This window comes from Zingiber officinale, chromosome 4A (genome assembly GCF_018446385.1).
Source record: "Zingiber officinale cultivar Zhangliang chromosome 4A, Zo_v1.1, whole genome shotgun sequence".
Classification (NCBI taxonomy): Eukaryota; Viridiplantae; Streptophyta; class Magnoliopsida; order Zingiberales; family Zingiberaceae; genus Zingiber; species Zingiber officinale.
The window spans coordinates 155,060,370-155,078,508 of record NC_055992.1 but is presented as its reverse complement, the minus strand read 5'-3'; the positions used below and the strand labels follow the sequence as shown (position 1 = coordinate 155,078,508).

Genomic DNA, 18,139 nt, shown 5'->3' with positions numbered 1-18,139 from the left:
TCCAATGATAATGATTCGTTCCCAAGTCCCAAAATGTGATTACTATAGCCCGGGGTTCCAGTCTTCGTAAATATAAGAACATGCTCTGCGTGGGAAAGTAGTAATCCATCAAGCAATCTAGCAAGAACGCTTGAGATTGTTCGGCGGAAAGTATGGGGCAGCAGCTGCAAAAGCTTCGTAAGGTTGGTTTTTTTACTTGATTGTTATCAGTTACCTGAGATCCATTTTCCTTTCCTTGTGTTATCTCCTTCCTCTGTTAGATCGCTGCATTTATAGCTACTTGAATCATTGTAATCCTTTGTAATCAAGATGAATAACAAGGGGATTGAGACATCACTGGACAGGGACTGGGTAACCTCATTGGAGAAGAAGGTGTCAGACACAAAATTTAGGGACAGAAACAGAGAGCCAACAATATACAGAGTCCCGTATATCTTGAAAATGGTCGACCTCGAAGCCTTTGCGCCATTGATCGTCTCGCTCGGCCCCTACAACCTCGACAAAGGTCATCTAAAGTCCATGAATCAGCTCAAATGGAAGTACCTCAAGTTTGTCCTCGAGGAGCTGAACCCTCGTATGGTCATGAAGGACTATGTGGGTCTGATCAAGGGTCTGGAAACGCAAGCACGCGTTGCCTATTCGGAGGAAGTGGAGATGAGCAGCAACAGTTTTCTGGAAATGATGTTGCTGGACGGATGCTATGTGATGCTTACAATAGTGGAGTGGAGCATCGTGAAGGAGATTATTTCATGGACTCAATTTGAAGTACCACAAGATTGGCCACAAGATTGGCGCACAATAGTAGAGAGCAACTTAAAGACGAAGATTTCAGAAGAGAATACCTTGTTGACTCGAAGGGTAGTAGCACGAGATATTCTCATGCTCGAAAACCAGCTTCCTTTCTTTCTTCTTGAAACTTTGTACAAAGCTGCATTTCCTCCCGGCCCTTCCTTTCGAAGCCTAACACTCGAGTTCATCCGCGGACATTTCTCAATAAACTTGAAACTTCCCACAGACAACGACAATGAGACTTTTCATCACATAATTCATCTTTTTCTTTCTTGCATTGATCCGACAACAAACCATGGCAATGGCAATAGCAATGAGTCCTCCACATTTGGCAATCGCCTTGTCCATGACTTATCATGGATTCCCAGGGCTACAGAATGCAATGAAGCTACAATTCGCTTCCAAAGAAAAAGGAATGCCAAGAGTTTCCTGGACATTACATTTCACAACGGTATTTTGGAGATTCCCCAACTTAAAATAGACGACCACACCAGCTGGCTCTTGAGAAATCTTATTGCGTACGAACAATGTTCAACGGATTCCAAGTTCCATGTTACATCCTATATGATGTTTATGAATCACTTCATCAAAACGGCAGCAGATGTCGAATTGCTTCGATTACATAACATCATTATTGACAGCTTAGGGGTGGGCACCCAAGAAATTGCCACTCTATTTATCAATCTTGTCACGAATGTCAGCAACTCAGATGATTCCTACATTAAAGGCGTCCTCATTGACATTAGGAAGTACCGAGACACTTGATACAACAAATGGCGCGCAAGGTTAAATCACGATTACTATAGTAATCCTTGGGCATGCAGTTATCTCATTATTTATTTTGGTGCTCTTGTCCTATTTGTTCTTACTGTGATACAAAGCACTATGTTGTTCTGAACTATTTTAGGTCGTCAAACCAGCTTCCTCACTTAGGGAATGCTTCTTGTTGTTTAGAAACTAATTTTTGTTGCTTATGAAATACGTATCATGTGCATGCGTATGAAGAGTTGTCATAGTCGTTTCTTTTCATGCTATCTATCGTACCAATTGTGGCAAAAAGTGAATACGCTCGTCCCCAATGTCCCCGTCAATCCGTACTATCTATCGTACCAAGGTGCTTGTTGAGAAGGGCTTGAAAATTGAAATGAGGCTCATTCTAAACCCCCAGTCTCACCATAAAGCTGGGAAAAAAATTGCATTATGTACTAAATCTTTTCTTTCTCCCACTCCATGCTCTATATAAGATTGATAGGCCCAACAATGGCTCCACGGGCTTAGTTAAGATAGTAAATGAATAACAAATTTATCCAATGAGTGAAGGGTTAAATTTCAAGACTGACGGAGTATAAATCCCCACACCTGGTACAATTCACCTCTTATCCATCTTACCTATGTTGAATATGTGTGAATGGAGAAAAGGTGGAAGAGGATAGAATTCCATTGTGAATGAGACTTTAGTCTCACATTGGGAGTTTTATGGCATGTTGGTTGGTTTATATGATTTACATGCATTGAGAATGTAAATAAATGCATGGAGAGAGGCTCTCTCTCACGCCTATGTGTGCTGGGGAGTGCAAATCCAGGATCCGGATTATACTGAACCAAGATGACTCGTGTGCGAGCGTGACCTGCGTGTGCCGAATGTCGGACCGATCGGGACAAAATTTGCCCAAGTGAAACAACCAGGTGACACTCAGTTCGCTATGGCCACCAGTGCTTGGTAGGAATCACGATCAACCGTTGTATCCTGGGAAACAGACGACCCTAGTGAGCCTTGAAGCACAGCCAGAGGTGGGTGAATCTCTTTCAAGGAAACTACTACTCTCGTAGGCCTCGGCCCTTTTTCTCGCTTGGCCTGTCTTCTTGCCCGACAGACCTCTCGCCCAGTTTGCTCTGTCTGGCCGAACTCGGCCTTATTGCCCGATCGAGCAATCTACTGCTTGCCCGCCCGGTCATTAAATCAGCTTAGACTTTGCTGCTCGGACTCGAAGCTCGGTCTGCACTAAGCAATTAGTAAAAAATCAGCCTCTATCGGCAGCCTGAGATTATCTACTCAGGTCATCTCTATTGTAAGTTGAATTTAATTCAGTGTAATTTAAATTCAACTAATACCTCATAAATCTCCGGCAATAGATTGTTTCTTCCAACAACCTATTAGTCATCATGATTTACCTTCCTCTTCATGATTCTGAAGGCTGAAGCGCGCGATTGATGGGGCGTGCGTAATCATTTTTTGCCCAATTGATAAGCCTACAACTCTCACTTGGCCGTGTGACATTTTTTCAAGATTTTTTTTATAATAAGTTTCATCTTCCTCCTTATTTTGAATGACCTATCTCTCAAAATATTATGACTTGGCTCTAACCAATTCACTTCATACTAACTTTATTTATTATTTTTCTAACTAATTAAAATGAGTTATCTAGATATAAAATTAGCATATGTTCATGACTTGGTCGGAAAGTTACAGACATGGCGCGCTAAGCAAGTGACTATGATGCTGACTAGGAGAAGACTTCAAACGAGGGAAACAACTATGAGCTGCAACAAGAAAGGAGGACTCCTCCTCGTATCTCCTTCCTCTCTGTGCACACCAAAGAGAGAACTCATAGAACGTTAGAACGAGAACTAGAGAAGAGATCCCTGGCGTATGTACTCCGATGCTTAAGCCAGTAGGTGGCTGAGCGAAAATAAGGAAAAATAACAGTAGATGTGTGATCAAGCATTTGAGCGTACGAGCGTAATGAAGCGTACTTGACCCACAGAGAGAACCTCCCATTTTATATCACTTCTCATTCCCTCCGCAGTAATGAGATGACAAGGAATATTGGCTGTCAGAAGATGTTGGGTAATAGAAGATGTCGGGTAATGGAAGATGTACAGTTTGACAAATATATAGTCATCCTTCAAAGAATCTTCTGTTAACAATATTTGAATCACCTATTTATAACTTATGTCATTAATGAGACAGTTAATATGTTGTGATAATGTGTCTAATGAGGGGAGGTGTAGAGTCACATCCGAGGAAGATTCTATTGAATGTATATATGTTAATAGAAGAATATTCTCTGACAAATAGTTGTTACTCTCTGATGAGTTGTTGTGATTCTCTAACACTGTTACCCTTTGAAGGAAATACGACCAGGCTTATGTCTGACAAACTATATAATAAGAGATTGGTCCCCTTGGAGAATGATTAGTTGAATTCCTTAGATCCGACCGTCCAGTGGGCCGATCATTCATATACAAATAGCAAGGAGCTAGGTATCGTAGGACTGGTTGACACTATTGTCGACCATCCATATGATAGGAGACATACTCTTGAAGAACAGGGAGCTTAGCATAGTAAGTTCGATCGACCTTTGTGTCGGATGATTTTATACTGAAAGTTTGTATTGTTAGGCTGAATCTGTAAACTAAGTCATATTGTTGGAGTGGGGAGCGCCTTGTATAATCGATCAGCGCATTACTGAGAATATGCTGTAGTAAGGGGGAACTGTATTTCATATGCTCGAGCGACGCTAGGCCCATTCAGGTTTAATCTGTATGCCTTGGCACTGAACGGATAATCCCAGTTGGCCTTTGAGCCGATCGGATATATAATAAAGTTATGTTGCACAGACCATAAGTCTGACTGACCTTTGTTCTGATTGGCTATTTACAAATGGAGTGTTAGATCACTTAAGTCTGACTGACTCTTGGGCTAGTCATCCCTGTATTGAAGGCTTTAGCGATGAGTGAGGTGCTAGGTCTTGTTGAGAAAATGTTCTTGTTGCCACTTAACCTTAATTTTGACAGCTACCCCACCTTGACTTTGACTGCCACCCTACCTTGACTTTGACTGCCACATCACTTCTAGGTCTGCTTGTAACATCCCGTATCAAGTCTCCCCTTCATGTCTAGTTGAAGGAGGCTCATGTCCGACAGACTAGATCCAAGTCTAATTTTCGCCCGATCATCTTATTTATTAGTCCGACTGGATGGCCATACTTTGGTTGGCTTATTAATGTTACAGTCAACTTTATTTTCTTGAAAAAAAGCATGTCAGACGTTTAGTATGCCAAATGATTCAGCAATATTGTCCATCACAAATGTCCATTTATGGGTGGACGCCATGTGTCCCACTATCTCATTCTTCAAAGTGATAGCTAACGCATGCCTTTTTGTATAGACAAATGATGTGTGGTATTGTAGCATTTTTTTTCATTTTTAAATTTTCACCATAAGTCAGAATTGGTCTAATAACCCCTCCTGACTAATTTGTTGATTTGTCAATTTTTTTCAAAATTAGTGTAATACCACTCAAGTCATTTTTTTTTGCCTTTTCTATTCCCACACTATAAATCCAAGACCAAGTCTTGTACTATTTGTTTTTCATTTTTGTTGTGCGAGACTCTTAAATGACTCACCAAGAATATTACAGTACCACACGCCCACCCCTTTTCTCCGACGATGACTTCGGTTACTGAAAAGGCCGAATGGAGTACCACTTGAAGACGCAAGTTGAAATGTGGATAATCATCCAAACAGGCTTCGCTCTACCACTCGATAGAACTGGAAAACCGGTGACATGCGACAATTGGGATCCACACCTAATGAAGAAGATCGAGGTCGATGCTAAAGCTACTCAGACCCTACAGTGTAGCTTGACAAAAGAATAGCTGAACCGAGTTAGCTCATTCTCAAGCTCAAAAGACTTATGAGAGAAATTAATTGAACTACATGAAAGGACCTCCGACACAAAGGTAAGTAAACATGATTTAATTTTAAATAAACTATATAACATAAAAATGCAGGAAGGAGAGTTAGCAAACCATCTCCACGCCAGAATCCAAGATCTTCTCAACGACCTCCACGCAAATCGACAAAAGGTGGAGAACCGTGACATCATTAGGTATGCACTAAACGCTTTTCCGAGGAATACTTTGTGGACACCTATGGTAGATACTTACAAAGTATCTAAGGATCTCTCTTTAATTATATTAGATAAAATATTTTTTGAATTCGAATTGCATGAACAGACTAATGTACTACCAATCGAGAAAAGTATTGCTTTAGTTGCAGGTATAAGCAAAACTTGGGAACCAAAAACTAAGCACTGGAATGAACCCGAGTCCGAAGGCGAATCAGACTTAGAAGATGACGATGAAATCACTGCCAAGCTAATGAACCTGGTACAAAAAGTATACAAGAAGAAGGGTTTCACAAAATGAGAGATCAAGAAGGTGATTCAATCAAAGATAAACACAGTCGAGTCCGAACTTGAACACGAAGGCCAAGTCTGAAGTCACCTACTACAACTGCAACAAGAAAAGACATATCAAGGCGAATTGTCCAAATCAAAAGGAAGTGAAGAAGCAACGGAAGAAGGCGCTACAAGCAATATGGGATGAGTCTTCATTAGAAGACTCCATGAAGATCATGAGCATCCAAGCTTCCTCACGCTTCTGGTCCGAGAACAAGTGATGTGCGTAAATATTATGATGGTTTATGCATGTTGTTACGCACATTCACTTGCTTTATATGTACGTATTCTTTGTATGATCGCCTTTTTTATCATGTACTCATCATATATACTCTTTTGTACGGATATCTGCTCTTTGTTTAGTTTTGTGTTGACAGGGACAACTTTCAGAGCGAAAACAACGTTTGTCGACACACCAGAGCGAGCTAGAGAACACGACCGTGCAAACCTTACATGGTCGTGTGGCCAAACAGAAGAGGAGAAGTGCACAACCATGCAATCCTTGCACGGTCGTGCGGCCAACCCAGAGGCGGATCACAACATGGCCGTGCAACCTTGCACGACCGTGCCCCCCATGACCGAGACCAAGCAGCCCACAACCGTTCAACCTTGCACGGTCGTGTCCCCCGAAGTTGAGTCCCAGCATCACACGACCGTGAAAATTGGCACGGCCGTGCAGCGCACCCAGAGCCAAGAAAGGGCACGGTCGTGCCATCCTTGCACGGTCATGCCGTCGTGCCGCGCCTAAGCCTATAAAAGGGGTATTAACCCTTTTTCCGAGGAGAGGAGAGCGGGGAGGCGAGCCGTCAAGAGGAGAATCACTCTGGTGCTGTTCCATGCCGTCCAGGACATCGATCCAGTAATCTTTCATCACCACATCAACTCTAGAAGCAAAGGATTGGATCTGAAGATTACTCGTCATCGTTGGATAAGCATACTTCTTCTTTCCCTCTTCGTGTTGAGAATTTGTATGTCTATATATATCATGTCTTCGGATTTTTCTCCGGCGTCTATGGAGTAGAGTCCTTGTTCTAGGATGAGGGAGTAATTGTGGATTGATTTTGATGTAAGACTCATATTACGCTTATATGCATTGGATGATTTCACTTGCTTTGTTTCAATTGCTCGATCTCTTTGTCGTGTTGATTGATTGTGTAGGAATTACTAACCTTGTAGAGGGAATATCTTAGATCGTACACCCGAGAGGCCCTAGTGACAGGGGTAACCTGTTCACGGACATCTAGGATACTTCCTTGAAAGGAGAGGTGACTCCTCCACAAGGAAGTAAGAGACCAAACTAAGCTTCTTAATTCTATCTTTGATAACATCAATTAGAGTCGTGTCCTTGTGATCTACCGAGGCGCCTTAGTGACAGGGGTTAACCGTAATAGGATTTCATAGGGATCATCTTTGTTTGGTGCTTAAGGATAGTTGCCTTAGCTTCCGGCGAATGCATGCTGATGGACAATGAGTATAGGATAATATGTGATACATCAGTACCACCACAATGAAACCAAACTCCTAAAACTCTTCATTAATCAGGTCGATTTCTTCTCGTTGCTAGTTCTCGTTTCCACTCTCTAATCTCTTTTCTTAGATTACTTACACCCATCGATAGTGTAGCTAATCCTAAGTAATCCTAAGTGTGCTATCACTAGTACTTATAACTAGTCCTTGTGGGTTCGACAATCTTTTATATTACTGACGACGAATCCATGCACTTGTGGAATCGTAACAACAAGTTGTCAAGTCCAAAACTGAGAGCAATCAGAATTCGAGTCCGAGAGAAGTCACTCATCCTCCAATGCTGAGCGCCACCCACGAGTCTTTTGACTCAGATGTGCCACTCGGCTTCAGGTGCAAAAGACCCTGACCGGATGCGCAAGCTCCGCTCTCCCAGGAGAGTGCCGAGCGGGCCACTACTATCGTGCCTCAGGGTTTGTCTGCTTGGGGAAAAAAATCTGATAGAAATTGACCCTCCTGCTATAGGGCGTACTTCTTCACGACCGATCGGGCCTTCCTCCGCACTCTCTACATCCACACAGTCACCTCAGCCTTCAGAATTGACTCATGGACCCTCGCCATACACGCATCTTCCGCAACAGGTAGAATTCCCCCCCACAGACCCTCCTCGTCTGCACGTTCGTCACGACTGATGCACCCAATTCCTGGCGCCTCTTCTTTGAGGCCTAGCACACTCCTTGAGCCTGAGCCCCAATTCACCTTCTCCTTCAATGTGCCATCTAAGTAGGGGATGAGCTCTAATCCTCCACCACCCTTCGGGGGTGGTGCAATTTGGAGGGTTACTAGCTGAAGCTTGGGCGGGTAAGATAAGTCGACCAAGGGAATTTTATGTCTATGAGTGTGTAGATAAGTTTGCTCAAGATGTCATCACAGTAAGCCTTGTTTCTATTTCCTTCGGCAAGTAAAATTTTCTAACACCATTTATCTTAGCACTTGTTGTCGAGATGAACCTGAGTCACCTACTGATGGACTTGAAACGAGACAACAAAATTCTGAAAGAGCATGTGAGGGAGTTAGAACTCCCTTCTGCATCCGCCCCAACCGCCGAGGTGGCTAGCTTGTGTAAAGAAGTAGACTTCCAGGCCGGGCTATTATTGGAGATGGAGAGGACTATGAGGGAGTCCCAAAAGACAACCCACCTCCAATAGGTGGGAAAAGGAAAACTTGAAAACCTATTGCAAGATAATGAAACCAAACTCCAAGACGAAACTGTAGTAAAAGCCAAGGCAATATCTGACCTGGCACAGAAAACCACTAAGTTGGAGGAGTTGAAGACTGCTCGTGCAATGGAATCAGTAGAAAGTGTAGGACCGTTGGGCCGGCTAGAAGGGGGGGATGAATAGCCTGTAAAAAAAAATAACAAAGACCCTTCTCAAACTCTTAAACTAACACTTGTAAAATAATCAAAACAATAAACTAAGATCAGAAAAGAAAACGAGGCACCAGGTTTGACTTGGTTACAACCAAGGAGGTTGTTAATCCAAGGAATGAACGTGCACTAAAATATCTCCTTCAGGCGGAGAAGCCTCTTACAGCAGTGAAAGCACAAAAGACAGAAGCTAAACTAGAACAGAATCGCATAAGTGTTTGGAATGTAAATCTCTAAGTTGATCTAAAGCTTCTGGACCAAGGCTATATTTATAGCCTTGGTCGGGGCGCCTGGAAGGGTTCCGGGCGCCCTGGGAGGGATAAATTTTTCCCCCAACGTTCAGATCGAGTTTTGACTCGATCTGGTGAAAATACTAAATACTAGGTCCGGGCGCCCGGAAGGGTTCCGGGCGCCCCGGGCTGCTCCGGGCGCCCCGGACTGTTCCGGGCGCCCCGGAGCCCAAAGTCAACCAACATTGACTTTTTCATCCGGGGACCACTGCTCCGGTTTGGTTCAGCTCGGTCTGGGTCTTTTACTCCGGATCCGCTTGCTTGGGTGATTTCTGCTATCCGGAATAGGGCTCACCCGAACCCAAGTTCCGGTCTTCTCGAGCGGGCTTCCCTCCGGCTTCTCGTACCTCGGAATCGCTGCGTGTTTCCTTCTCGTCCGCCGGCGTACTCATCCGCAGTCTTCGTCCTTCGGACGCACCGCGTGCCGTCCTTCTCGCTAGATGCGTCTCTTGCTCCCCGAGCAATCTTCCGCTCCGGCTTTCGTCCCTTGGAACCACCGCACGCTTCCTTCTCGCCCGTCGGTGTACTCTTCCGCAGCACTTCGTCCCTCGGACTGCCGTCCTTCTCGCTAGCTGCGTCTTCCGCTCGACTACCTGTGCTCCTAAGCTCCTGCACACTTAGACACAAGGTTAGAAACACACAGGACCTAACTTAACTTGTTGATTACACCAAAACAACCTTGGGGTTCCAACAAAGAACTAAGGAGCTGTCAACCAAGGACCTATTGATCCTAGAGAAATAGAGGAACCTGGATACGCAAGAGAGCGGGATAGACTCTCTGTAGGTTGAGTTGTAGTCTACTAAATTTGAACTGGTAGCGTACAAGGCAGGCGAAGACGAGCGTCTTGAAACTAGGCGGAAAACCTATTTTGAATCTCACGAGTTCGGCCTAGAATTCAGTCAACACACCATAAAAATACTTTCTTATGGAGTTGAAGGTGGAATCACATAGCTACGTGAAGCCGAATATTTATCATCAAAGCCCCCTAAGCATTTTGTAAATCGCCAATGTATTTTGGACAAACTCTTGAGAGACCTTTTTAGCAAGTTTGAATAATTTTATGATGTAGCCCTCTTTACGCATTAAGCTCTCTGAGAAAATGGCATAAAGCTAACTTGTAAACATTTATTGACAATTATTAAATCATACCTGATCTTTTGTATATCTTCACAATTTGTGGTCAAATCCTTTGTGTATATAAAATGAACTCCGAGTGGATGCCTCTTAGTGAGAAATATCCAATGCTTCAAAGATGAGGAGCTTAGATGCGTAAGCAGTTCCATTTATAATTCAGCCAAGCGATATAATTAATTAGGGTAAAATAGTAGCTGGGTGGAGTAATTTAGCCGAGCGGCACATGCATTCGATACTTGAATGCATGAACAAGCTTGCTTATAACTCGATCGAAAGACTCAGGAATCTGGAATATGGATGCAAGGGAAAGTTATTTTATAATTCAACCGAACGGCTCGAGAGTCCGAAATATAGATGTGAGAGAAAGCTCGCCTATAACCCGTCCGAATGGCTCAAGAATATGGAATATGGATGTGAGGGAAAGCTCGCTTATAACTCGACTGAACGGCTCAAGAATATGGAATATAGATGTGAGAGCAAGCTCACCTATAACCCGTCCGAATGGCTCAGGAATCTGGAATATGGACACGAGGGCAAGCTCACTTATAACTTGGTCGAACAGCTCGAAATTCTAGAATATAGATGCGAGGGCAATCTTGCCTATAACTCGGTCGAACGACTCGGTAGTCTAGGATATAAGAGCGAGAGTAAGTTTGCTTATAACTCGACCGAGCAGTTCGGGAGTCTGGGACATTAGCATAAGGGTAATCTTGCTTATAACCCAGCCAAGCGGCTCAGGAGTCTGGGACATGGCACGAGAATATGCTCACTTATAACCCGGCTGAACACCTCAGGAGTGTGGGATATGATGCGAGAGCATGCCTACTTATAACCCTACTAAATGACTCACGAGAACATACTCGCTTATAACCCGGTCGAATGACTTGGGAGTCTAGGACATGGTGCTAGAACATGCTTTCTTATAACCCGACCAAACAGCTTGGGAGTATGGGACATGGCACGAGAGCATGCTCCCTTATAACTCGGCCGAACTCCTTGGGAGTCTGGTACATGGCGCGGAGCATGCTCACTTATAACCCGGCCAACCAGCTCAAGAGTTCGGGAAATGACGTGAGACCATGCTTGCTTATAACTCGGTCGAATAACTTGGGAGTCTGGGATCTGGTGCGAGAGCATGCTCGCTTATAACTTGTCTGAACAACTCAGGAGCCTAGGATATGGATGCGAGGGCATGCTCTCTTATAATCCGGTTGAATGACTTTAGAGTCTGGAATATAAGCACAAGGATAAGATCACTTATAACTCAGTCGAGCGGCTCAAGAGTCTGGGGTATAGGGCTTTCGAGATAAAATCTTCTGCATTTCATTAAGTGTAAATATTCAACATGCTACTTCAATGTATTACAAGCATAGTCTCGAGCCTTGTAGGATTGCAGATGATTGGCTCTCCAAGACTGCTCCAGATTCTTTCTATCTACATCTTGGAGATAATAGGAGCCCAATGTGAGCTTTTGCACCACCTTATATGGTCCACCCCATTGTGGCTCCAGTTTGTTGACATCCTCAACTGGTTTGATCCACTTCCAAACCAAGTCTCCCACCTAAAAAAATCTTAGGATAACCCTTCTATTATAGTTTTGCTTCATCCTTTTGTGATATTCTATTAGTCAAGTTACTGTTTTATTCCTGATTTCTTCTATCATATCGAGCTCCATATGGTGCTGACCTGCATTGTCTTCATCGTATAGTTACCTCCGATCATCTCTTCGTCGACTTCGACCGAGATATCTACTTCACCACCGTAGACTAGGTTAAAAGGGGTTATACTTGTTGCTTCTTGTGAAGAAGTGCGATAAGCCCACAACACACTAGGTAATTCTTCAACCCAACTTCCTCCAACATGATCAAACTTAGTCTTAAGTCCTCTGATGATTTCTCTGTTGGTGATTTCTGCCTGATCATTGCTCTGAGGATACACTACCGATATAAAGGCTTATGTAATGCCATAACCTAAACACTAGTCCTGAATTGGTAACATTATTTTTTAGCACAGAATGTTTTTGTGAGATAGTTTTGATGAGGACAGTTGACTGATATAGGCTGGAAGTGTTTTTCAGCATTAGAAAGTAACCAAAAGGATGATAAACATGTTTGCAATCATATGAGGGTTAATACATGATAATTATAGTCATTGGAGGTTAAAGAGTTCAATGTATGTCAAAGGGGAAGAAATTTAGGTTTAAGTGGGAAACCTAAACACCTTTGGTAGAAATCCTAGGTCAAGGGGGAGCTTAGGTCAAGAGGGAGTCTAGGGATTTATGTTTCATTATTTATGCATGAGTTGATTTATATATTTATTTGCATATATATTGCTATATTATTTCTCTAACTTAAATGGATTACCAAACATCAACTAGGGGATATTGTTGGAGTAATCTGGGTATCCTAGGTTTTGATGTTTGGGTATATATTTAAGTTAGGTTTATTGTTGTATTTGATATGATTGTGAGTGTGTAAGATACAGGTACAACAAGAAAAATCTAAGTGTAATCTTGGCAAAGGAGAAAAGTCTAAGGGTGAGTCTTGGTGGTGTAAGTCCAAGCATGTAGTCTTGAGAACGTAAATCCAAGTGTGACTTGTCAATGGTTGAAGTCCCGGAGGTGAGGAGCCTCTTGGCAAAGGAAGACCGACAACAAGGACAAGGTCGAAAGATGCTCTAGAAGGCAAGGCGTAGAGGATGGGGAGGTATCCGAGGGATGCGAGGTTGATGAAGGAGGCTAGAAGGCTAGGTCTATTTTGGTCGGGGCAGGACAATTACTGAGTGAAAGTACTCGGGGGTAAAATCCTAGGGTTAGGGTTTGAACAGTTGACTAGGGTAGGACACAGAAACAACTGCGAAAGCAGTTGATTGGTACTGTAGCAATCAACTGACACTGTAGCAATCAACCTGCATTAGAGCAGTCAACATGTACTGTAGTAGCCAACCGGATACTACAACAGTTACTGTAGCAGTCAACTGGTACATTGTAGCAGTCGATTGGTATCAAGTCATTGGCTTGTAATGGTTGAATTCCACTTAGGACCAATCGATTAGTGCTTTTACCACTCGACTGGTGATGGAAAACACAGCTAGGTGTTTCTTCTTGAGCTCTATTTTATAGAGCTCCGGGTGCTTGGCAAAGATTTATGAAATAGAGATGGTTAACCCCTATTAGTAGTCTTCTAAGTACCCTAACATCCCAAGTGTGCTTGTGCGAGTTGTGATGAAGTTTCTCCACCCACAAGGAGCTACATGATCTAGTCGGAGGTTTTCCAGGGAGTCATCCATCGATGGATCGAGATCGTCCACCTTACGAACAATTGTGGAATATGACCTTTATCTATGAACCACGTTAAACGAATGTGTATTGGTTTGCTTTCTTGTTTATTATTTTCTAGAGTTAGCTTTTTTTTTTTTTTTGTTAGTATTTTTGTTTCCGCTGCGACTAACAATTGTAGGAAGCTATTCACCCCCTCTAGCGGGTGTCAAGGTCCCAACAATTTGTTGATGATTTTAGTAGGTATACTTGTGTTTGTTTTATGAAGTCCAAGTCAGAAGTGTTTAGTCATTTCAAGAACTTTAAGAAAATGATAGAAACTCAAACAAAGAAGAGAATTATTACTTTTAGAAGTGACAACGGTGGAGAGTATACTGCACGATAATTTGAAGACATGCTAAGAGGAGTTGGAATTCATTACCAGCTAACCATTCCTTACACTTCTCAGCAAAATGGAGTAAGTGTATGGAAGAATAAGACTATTCTAGACATGACAAGATGCATGATGAATGAGAAGTCCTTACTAAAGTTTTTATAGGCAGAAGCAGTAAATACTATTGTCTCTTTGTAGAACCGAATGTAGTCTCTAAAGCTATGGAAGGGAAGACGTTGTACGGAGCCTGGTTTGTTGAGAAGCCACAAGTGAGACATCTCTAAGTCTTCATAAGTCTATGTTACGCTTAGGTTCTAGAGATTAGAAGAGACAAGTTGGATATTAGAGCAGAAATTTACATTTTTGTTGGTTATAGCCTACATTTCAAAGGCTATAGACTCTACAATGTTGAAAGCCAGAAGATTATTATGGCAAGAGATGTCAAGGTGGATGAGAATTCCGTATGGAATTGGGATAACAAGAAGATTATCCACACTATAACATCAGTGTCAAATGCAACCAGAATTAATTTTAGATGAAGTTGAAGATGTCATTCCATTAAGAGGAACCTAAAGTCTCTTGGACATCTAAGAAAAATGTACTGTGGTTGTTGAAGAGCCATCTTGCTTTAAAGAGGCGTACAACATTCGTGAATGGGAACAAGCAATGAAACAAGAGCTTGAGATGATAGCGAAGAGCGAAACTTGGAGTCCGATGCATAGATCAAGCAACAGGATAGTTATTAAAGTGCAGTGGATATACAAGCTAAAGCTCAATCTAGTTCAAAGCTTGAACAAATATAAGGCTAGGCTGGTCGCCAAAGGCTATGCTCATAAGGAAGGAATAGACTATTCCGAAACCTTTGCACCAGTGGCTAGGTATGATACCATTCAGCTTTTCTTAGCTTTGGCCACTCGCCATTCTTGGAAAATCTATCAAATTGATGTGAATTCCACTTTCTTGAATGACAACCTCCAAGAAGAGATATATGTAGAGCAGCCAGAAGGGTTCTACAAAGATGTGAGGAGGAGAAGTTATATAAGCTGAAGAAAATACTATACAGCTTAAAACAAGCACTGAAACTTGGTATGCAAAGATCGACGACTATTTGATCTCGCAAGGATTCAGGGGGAGTTGGAATGAAGCAACTCTCTACATCAAAAAAAGGTGAACAAATACTCGTAGTCTCTAAATATGTTGATGATATTCTGATCAGTGGTAGCTGCCAAGTTCAAATAAAAAATTTCCAAGCTGCTATGGAAGAGAAGTTTGATATGAACAAACTTGGAGAGTTGAATTATTTTTTAGGCTTGGAGATCTAAAGATGAGACAATGGTATTTTCTTACATCAACAAAAATATCTAAAGCAGGTCCTAAGGGCGCACGACATGGAGAAATGTAAGTCAATGTCCACTCTTATGGTTTATGACCGAACTGATGACAGTGAAGAAATGAGTTCGATTGACGCAACAAAGTTCCGAAGTTTGGTCGATAGCCTACTATACTTAGCACATAGCCGACCGGATATCATGTTTGCAACAAGCTAGTTGTCCAGATAAATGACCAATCCGCTACGTGGACATATCGTAGAAGCAAAGAGAACGTTGAGGTACTTGAAGAGTACAAGCAACTATGGAATATTGTACCGTAAGACCATGGAGAATTAGAAGGTAGTGTTGTATGGGTATTTAGATAGTGATTGTGGCGGCTCAAAGGAAGATATAAAGTTCTCCTCAGGGAACTACTTTAGTCTTGGTTTAGGAATAATCACCTGGAACTCTAAGACATAAGAAGTTATGACCCAGTCTACTACGGAGGCTGAGTATGTTGCTGCAACAACTGCTGCAAATCAAGCCGTATGGCTTAGGAAGATGCTGAATGACTTGAACCAGAATCAAGAAGTAGCAATAATAATTTTGTGTGACAACAAGTCTGCAATTACAATAAGTCAGAATCTCATTTTTTCATAATAGAACAAATAGACATTCTCTGGATAAACTTCTGAGCTATGGTGAGTCAGCTGGACATTATTAGAGTAGCCATACCTTCGAGGTTTTCCAAGTAGTCATATCCAGTGAACTTAGTACAAAACTTTGGTCTAACTAATTAGGATTCGTAAGGGGTAGCTTCAGTTAGTTCCATTTAGGCAAATGCACCAGGTCGAAGTCATATCTTCCTAGACATGCATAGACTAAGCTTCCCTAACCTACTATCATCCAAAACTTCACCAGTACCATAGGTCAAGTTAACCTTTGTCCCTTTTTATTCTAATCTTAATTACCCTACTGGGTAGGTTACTTTTGGTTATCCTGTCGGGTAGATTACTTTTGGTTATCCTATCAGGTAGATTATTTTTGAAGGTGTCAACTAGTTTGGAGCCTCCCCTAAATTATTGATATTTTTATTTAATTTATAATTTAAGTTTTTAGTTTTGAATTAATTAGATGAGTCAAATTGTCCTTCTTTAAAAGAGTGTATTTAAACTTTAAATTTTCATTCAATTTTAATTTTATTAAGTTAATTGAATTATCTTTCTTTAATAGCTTATTTTTAAAGTTTAAGTTTTTATTAATCTTTAAATTTGAATTAATTAAATTGTTTGAATTATATTTCTTTAAAGGTTTATCTTTTAACCTTTTATTAATTGTTAATTTTGAATTTTCTAGATTATCTTAATTTAATATGTTATTTTTAACATTTAATTTTAAGTTTGTTAAATTTAGTTTTGATTTTATCAAAGTGTTTGATTTTATCCTTATATTTTCTTTGTCTTTTAAGTTGATATAATTAGTGAAATTTATTAGATTAACCTTATTATTAAAATTTAATTTTTTGTTAATTAAATTATCTTGGGTTTGGATAGTGATCCTGTCCGAATGCCGAATCAACGGACGCTGGGCACAGGGCGCTCTCCGACTGCTGACGTGGATCTTCGACTGGTGGCACGAAGCTCCGGCGAACCTGCACAGAAGTCGGGCCGGGAAGGGGTTCCCGGCGGCGACCCTCCGACGCTCAAGTCAGGTAAGCAAGTGGTGGAAAAAGTAGCTCCAAAAGTGTTCAACGCGTACCTCCGGCGAAGTATGAGGCTCGTTATATAGAACGGTGGAAGGGTTCCTGTGCGTCCACCAAGGCACATACATGTCCGAAGCCCATACTTCGGTAAGTGTCTGTCAGAAAGCTTACCTGACGCCATACTGCTACAGTCCAATCACGTCTTCGATGGGATAACAGAACACCTCGTTGTCAGACTTGGAGTATGGCCTAGCCATAGGACTTGACGGCTGTCAGAAGATGTTCCTGTCCCCCTTTACCCACCGCCAGCCGGGACATACGTCCGGCCGGCTGGACGGAGACCGTCGTCCGGACGGCCCTCATCCCCTGCGTCGTCCGGGCGGCACACCCCTCACGTCTCGCCTGTCGCTTGCATTGATATGCTGGGGAGACTTCCGGGCGAGTGCCTTCCGCTCGGCTCTTAGACATTGTTTCAACTGAGCGTCGGAACCCCGACCCCTGTCAGGGCACCTTTTACTGTTGGATGCTCCTCGGTTAGCCGATCGGTCTATCCTTTTCTTCTGAGTCCGGTCGGCTCATCTTCCTCCGGTGGACCCCCCGGCCCTTTGATGTCCACGTGGCGTTGTCCTCTTGCAATGGGGTCCCCTGCCTTTGTTAGAATATATATTAAAAACTTGCTTTTGGTATAAAACATTTATCTAGAAATAAGAATCACATTGGTCAAATGTCTACATTTGTGATAAATGTAGTTGTTCAATTAATTTATACTGTAGATAACATAGTATGTGGTGCCACATGCAGAAGATGATGTTATCAGTACCTTATAAATTATAAACAGTAGCTCACGACCAAAATGGAAAGGAACAAACCATTAGAAGGTCGTAGTGTAATTAGGTATCAGTTTATCTTGACTGTATAATTACACTAGTACACTTAGAGTGTATTGAGTAGGACCATTTGAGGTCGTTTCTTTTATACTGACTTTATAAAGAAACAAAAACCTCGGTTATTATGGAAGTGTGTGCTCTTAATCCTAATATAATAACAAACACATATATTTGATATTTATTTCTCTAATTTATCAATGGGTGAGATTTAGTTCGATGAATCAATAAGCCCGATAAG

The 18,139-nt window shown here is 42.0% G+C and overlaps 1 protein-coding gene across 1 annotated transcript; it reads left to right on the top strand.

Moving 5' to 3' along the window:
* The first annotated feature begins 309 nt into the window (after positions 1 to 309).
* Positions 310 to 1,554, top strand: LOC121972947 (UPF0481 protein At3g47200-like). Its single transcript, XM_042524556.1, has one exon. The coding sequence runs from the start codon at positions 310 to 312 to the stop codon at positions 1,552 to 1,554; it is 1,245 nt and encodes a 414-aa protein (XP_042380490.1).
* Positions 1,555 to 18,139: the final 16,585 nt, after the last annotated feature.